At 48.4% G+C, this 6,052-nt stretch overlaps 1 protein-coding gene across 1 annotated transcript in view; it reads left to right on the plus strand.

The window, feature by feature from the left end:
• Positions 1-1,971, plus strand: part of CUNH10orf71 (chromosome unknown C10orf71 homolog) — a 4,294-nt gene extending 2,323 nt beyond the window's left edge. The window contains 1 exon segment of the mRNA XM_006927078.1: positions 1-1,971. This exon segment is cut by the window's left edge and continues 18 nt beyond it. Coding sequence (XP_006927140.1) covers positions 1-1,971 — 1,971 coding nt within the window.
• The last annotated feature ends 4,081 nt before the right edge of the window (positions 1,972-6,052 follow it).

The following is a 6,052-nucleotide window of genomic DNA, read 5'->3' on the forward strand; positions in this document are numbered from 1 at the left end:
GATGAACTACAGTACTGTGCCTTCAGTAATGGGCACGTGTGTGTGGAAGAGCACAGCAAGAAGAAAACGTTGCATGGAGAAGGGGAAAGTATGTCTGGAGGGAGACCCAGGCAGGCATCCAGGGAGAAAGCTAACATCAGAGGCGCTTGGATGGCGGGAAGTAAGGACGAGACACTTTCACATGCCAAAGCCCTTACTCCCTCACCATCTTCTGCTTCAAACAAGCACATATTGTTTGCAATTAAAGACAACACCCTCAGGGCCACCCCTGTGATAAAACCTGTCATGCTGCCCCTCCTGAGGACCTTGTCCTCAGAGGACCCAATGGGCAGTGGCCACAAAGAGGAAGAATTGCCAAGGCCAAGTTGGAGTGAGAATGCTGGTCTTTGTACCCCCCAGAGCCAGGACATGCCCAGCACCCCAATACCCACTGGCATGAGGGGCACCCACTTGAAGCATGTGGGCTGCAAGGGCATGGAAGACCACGGGTGGGTGACCACTGTGGCCAGGACGGAGACAAAGGGGAATGTCTCATCTCCTTTACTCATGGGAGAGGGTGAAGGGCCAAAGCCACTCCCAGATGCCACATGGAAGGTTGTGGTGAATGATGGAAAGAGCAGTTCCACAGACCAGGGGAAGCTGGAGGCTCTAAAGCACATCCCCATGATTGCTTTGCCCAAAATCAATTTAGAAGACCAGTCACCCCCACAGCAGCTTGGAACCTGTTGGGAAGAGCAGACACAAGATTTAAAAAGTCACTTTTTGTCTACACCCAGAGCAGGGCCTCCAGGGAGAAGATTGACCCCTGGTGAGATGGCAACTTCCCCCAACACCAGCTCTCTGGAGGAAAGCAGCGCATGCTCTCCTGCTACCAGCAGTGTTTGGGATGATGCTTCTCAGGCCCCCAGTGAACTGAGACTGACGCCAGGGGAGCCTCCCCAAGGCAGCCCCTGGGCCAGCCCCTGGGTCAGCCCCAGTCCTGCCAGAATCTCTCGGAGAGAGGACCTGACACATGCCTTCACATGGGAGGCCAGCTCCGACCCCCAACTTGAGCCATCAGCAGAAGACCTCAGGACACTCTCTCCAAGAGGATCATTGCTGGATGTGGCCACTAACTCAGCAGGCTTCCCTGAAAAACCAGAGCCTCCAGCTCACCTAGAGAAGGTGGCCACCAAGCCACCTGCAGTTCCTCCCAAAACAGAAAAGGCCCTGCGGCGGGCAAAGAAGCTTGCAAGCAAGAGGAGAAAAACTGACCAGACACAGGAAATGTATGGTGGACCCCGAGAGGAAAAGCCCTACCTGGAGGGCCCAGAGCACAGACCCCTTACCCCCAGAGAGGGGCCTCAGGCCAAGTTCCCCATAGTTCGTTCCTTGCCCCCTCCCGTGCACCGCCACTCAGTATCCACCTTCTCAGAGCCAGTCAGGAGGCCACCTGGGAGACCCCAGTCCTTCATGCCCCTGCCCCCTTACCCTGCCACCCAGAAAGTCCTCCAAGACCCCCAATCTGGAGAGTACTTTGTCTTTGATCTGCCACTCCAGGTGAAAATCAAGACCTTCTATGACCCAGAGACAGGCAAATATGTCAAGATCTCTATCCCATCTTCTGAGGGAGGTTCCCCTGAGCCGCCCCCTCTGGACGCTCTTGCTGCCCCCTACATATTATTCCCCGGCCTCCAGCCCCTGCCTGCGACCACCTTGATGCCACTACGCTGTTCCTCTCAGCTCTCTGCCCCCACCTTCCTACAGCAAGGCCATGACACTACTGAGGCAGCTGGCCCTGGGCCCCAGAGTACCCTTGATACTGACCTGCAGCCAGCCCCGGGGCCTCATGGTGACCCCACCCAGCATTCTGCAGGCCAGCGCTCCAATGGGCCTCCCCGGAGCCCAGGAAAGGAGGGGAAAGACACAACAAGCCTGGGCATCATCTCCACCAATGACCTAGAGGACTTTGCCACAGAAGGCATTTCTTGAGAATTACAGCAAATTAATTCCCCCAATAAACCCAGAAGAGCTTACTTCCCCTCCCCAGAACAATCAATTCCTTACATATACATACACACACACAACCTACCACATACTTAGCCATTTGAGATTCCTAAACTCTCAAAGGAAGTGGGAATCCTGAGAAAACCCCACCTTAAGAGCTCCCCCGCACCCCTTTTCTCTTCCCCTGACCTCCCCTCCCCCGCTTCCTGGGAGGTCACTGCTTGCATGACCCAGTCACTTCTGAGACCCTTCCAAGACCCGAGATTCACTCCACTTCTTTTTCTTTCCCTTCCTCCCTGCCATTCTCTTCTGGCCCTGTGACTAGGCTGAGTCCATCCTGATTGTTCAGGGCTGTTCCGTTCCAGCATCCAACCCACTCCTTCTCAAGGGCAGGCTCGTGCCATCGGCAAGCCCCCAAAACCCCAGGAACACTGTGCTGAGCCCTCCCTGGCAAGCAGACCATCCAGCACACCCTGCTGTAGGTCAGACATGGCACCGAGGGTTACTCCACCTTATCACTCAGACACAGCAGCCATTTGCAGCTCACCTCCTGCAGAAATGGCTGAGGACTGATCCAAGGCAATCATGCAGAAATGTTTATTTGAATAGAATGGGTTTTCTTTACTGAGAAAACTTTCTTCTGAAATCTATTTTCTGAAAAAGAAAAAGCTACCTTTCAAAAAGTGAAACAAGTTTGCAGATGTGATTCTGTCACTGGGCTCCTGTCTCTTCTGTGGGCAGTGGTGGGTCTCAGCTGGAGAGTCAAGGGCCACATGCCCTATAGGCCTTCCATCTCGGCATGCAGGCCACTCAGGGTCTTTACATCTGACAGAACAGCAGCCTCAGCATCTCCTGCAGTCCCGGTGTCCCTCCTTGATCATTCAACACCTGTCCATCATGCCTTCTCAGATAGACACATGTCCATCATGCCTTATTGATTTAGTGATCAGAAGCTGTGCTCAAAAGGAAATTGCATTTTCTGCAAGTTCTTGCCTTTGAGGATTTGGAGGAAAGTATCTGAATCAACTCAAGGGAGCAGAGTGCAGTAACCACCTCAGCACCTCTGGGAGCACTGCAGGCCTGTGAGCAGATGCCCAGTGCAGGTCTGTGAGCATCTAGATGCCCACTGTGGACAACTGTGCTGGGAGATGACCCAGGCCAGTCCTCATGGGCTTCCACCTGGGGCTTCTGCTATAGCCTCTTCATTCTTATGACATGGGAAAGATGGGAGCAAAAGCACCTCCTTCCTTGTTTAGGTAAATGTGGAGGGGACCACACAAAATGCATTGTCTTTGGTGTTTTTGTTTTGGGTTTTCGTTTGTTTGTTTGTTCGTTTGTTTGTTTGTTTGTTTGTTTGTTTTTGCATAGATGTCATTTTCATGCTGAGAAGATGGGGCGGTACTTGGCTGAGCAAGTCCCAGACTCATACAAACACAGGAACTTTTAGTATATTCCAAATTTGTGGTTTGGATTCAGGAATTTATACCTGTTTCTTTTCCCAACAAGTGTGGCCACACCTTAATTTCATTGTGAAAATATCACACAAATCCCCCAGCCTGATGCCATTAGATTTGTCTACACCTGATAAGTCTGCTAGATGAGGAGCCTGCAGCAGTTCAGGCAGGTGATTGTCCATGAAGTCTGCTTCCCGCAGGTCACCCATCAGGGTGCAAGTGAAGAAAACAAAGTTGTGATCTTGACTCCGCCACCAAATTGCCAAGTGTCCCCTCCACCTGTTTTTATCTTACTCAAGTTGGGAAAGTAATGCCTTATTTTAAAACTCTCAAGGCCCAGAAAGTGCCTAACAAAAAGAAGTGTCCCTAAGTTAAAAACAACCATAGTTACAGTAATCATGTCCCCACAAGGAAAAATATACTTTACATAAGGGGAGCTTATGTTTGAGGAAGCAGTCATCTTCTGTCTTAGAAGCAAAATGAGCAGGGCTATTGATAGAGCTGAAAATATAAAGGTAGACATTTGGAGATCAAGGTCAATTTCTCAGTCCCCTTTGCCCCTGTGTATGCAAAAGAGGAACAGGGCATCTGGCAGGATGCAACATCCATTCATATCAAAGAGTAGGGACAATTGCCCCCCACCACTAGAAAGTCAGCTAGAAGGAAAGCCTCTGTCACAGTAAAGTGCTATGTCTCTATGTTCCTAAGAAGCAGATAATTTTGCCTCAAGAAGACAAAAGTTACTGAAGGCTAACTCACTTGCAAATGATGCTCTCCTCTTTCTCTTTGTGTAGGGTGGTCATTTATGCCTCCTTTTCTTCCTCTTTCCTTCCCTCCCTATTACAAACATTTTCAGAATCCCTGCTCTGTACCAGGCACTTCACTGGGCACTGAAGATATACCATAATAATAAGATCTGGTCTCTGTACCCAGAGAATTAAAATCTAACAGAGAAGAAAGACCATTACAGTCTCATGTAGTAAGTAACATAATAGAGTGGTCTGAGGAGCACCTAACTCAGCCTGGAAGGAAAGGGGGCTTTCTGCAGGAGATGGCACTAATACTGAGTCAGGAAACACAAAAGAGTACATCAGCTTATGAAGAAACCAGAATTTCCCCAACTTTAATCTATCAACTAAATAACAATGACATTTGTTAAATACTGATAGATTGTCTTACCATATCAAAGTGATTTAGCTAATTGTCCTTTAGCATTTCTAATCAGTACAGGCATAGAACCAGTGTAGCCTCCCAAGATAGACCTTTGTTGATATGTCTTTAAGCTTCTGAATAAATATTTCATTCATCTGAGTTGCCCAGAAAAAAAAAAAAAAAACACTATTTGTACCATTATGTTATGGGCTCTCTAAATAACTCCTGGAGAGGAGACATAAATACAGAGAACCTCCAGGGAACTATCAAAGGTTCTAGGGCAGTTCAGTGGGAAATGACCAAAATCTCACATTGCCCATCACATGCCCTGTGCCAGCCCCTGAACCTGGCCTCTGTCCTCACAACAACTCAATAGGAGCCACCCTCATCAGCTTCATATTACTGTAAAGGAAGCAAAGGAACTGAGACATGGAATGACATCCACAGTCACACAGTCACTAAGTGAGGGGCCAAGCAACTAACTCAGGCCTCTCTTGCTTCTAGGTAGACACTCTTAACCCCCAACCCAGGCTTCTGTAAGTGTGGTCCTTGGAACAGCAGACTCCATATCACCAGAGAGAAACCCAAAATCTCAGTTTGCATTTTCACAAGATTCCCCAGTAATTCATTTGCACATTAAACTTTGAGAAGTGTTAGGAGCCTCTGTTAGGCCTGGAATGGAAAAGATTTAGGAAAGACGCATCCTTGTCTTCATGTGTCTACAACATCGTCATGAATGAGAGAAGAGAAACTTATACATCTGGGTGGGAGAATCACACTCACTGTGAGAAAGGCATCTCTAATGAATACAGCTGTCTCCACAAGATGAGAGTAGCCTGGGAGAACTAAGCTCCTCATCACTGAAGAGGTGCAGTATAAGCTGATGACCTCTTTTCTAAGACAGGAATGGGTTCCGACATCAAAGCGGCCTAACTACATCTTTTAAGTACCTAAGCTAATGTGGGGCTCTAGTATGACAATGTCATAAATCCAAAGTCTAAATGAGGGAGGCTATATTAGCAAAACATTGAGTGAAACATTTGCACATAAAAGAGGAGCTCTAGGCAAACCCAGAATTCTATGCATGCAGAAAGCATGTTGGCTCAGATCACACTGTGACATCCAACATGATTATCTTGTTTGGACCTTCCATATCATTTAGATATAAAGTCTAAGGTGAACAGGGAGAGCTACAGGCCACATCTCCAGAGCCTGTCAACATCTGCTTATACATCTTCAGTATCACTTTGGCAGAGCCATCTGAGCAGTGGGCGTCTCCCTTGCATGGTGACTCTGAGTGGATCTAGGACTGGAGCTGACTCTGGTGGTGGTTCCCTCCCTTATCTGTTGATTCCCAACAGGATGTCCAAGCCTACATTGGCTTTATAATCACCTAGGCACTTGTTAACAGGAAAAAATAGGCCCCACTTCCAATTCACCATATCGGACTCTCCAAGTAT

This window comes from Pteropus alecto, unplaced genomic scaffold, assembly GCF_000325575.1.
Source record: "Pteropus alecto unplaced genomic scaffold, ASM32557v1 scaffold287, whole genome shotgun sequence".
Lineage (NCBI taxonomy): Eukaryota > Metazoa > Chordata > Mammalia > Chiroptera > Pteropodidae > Pteropus > Pteropus alecto.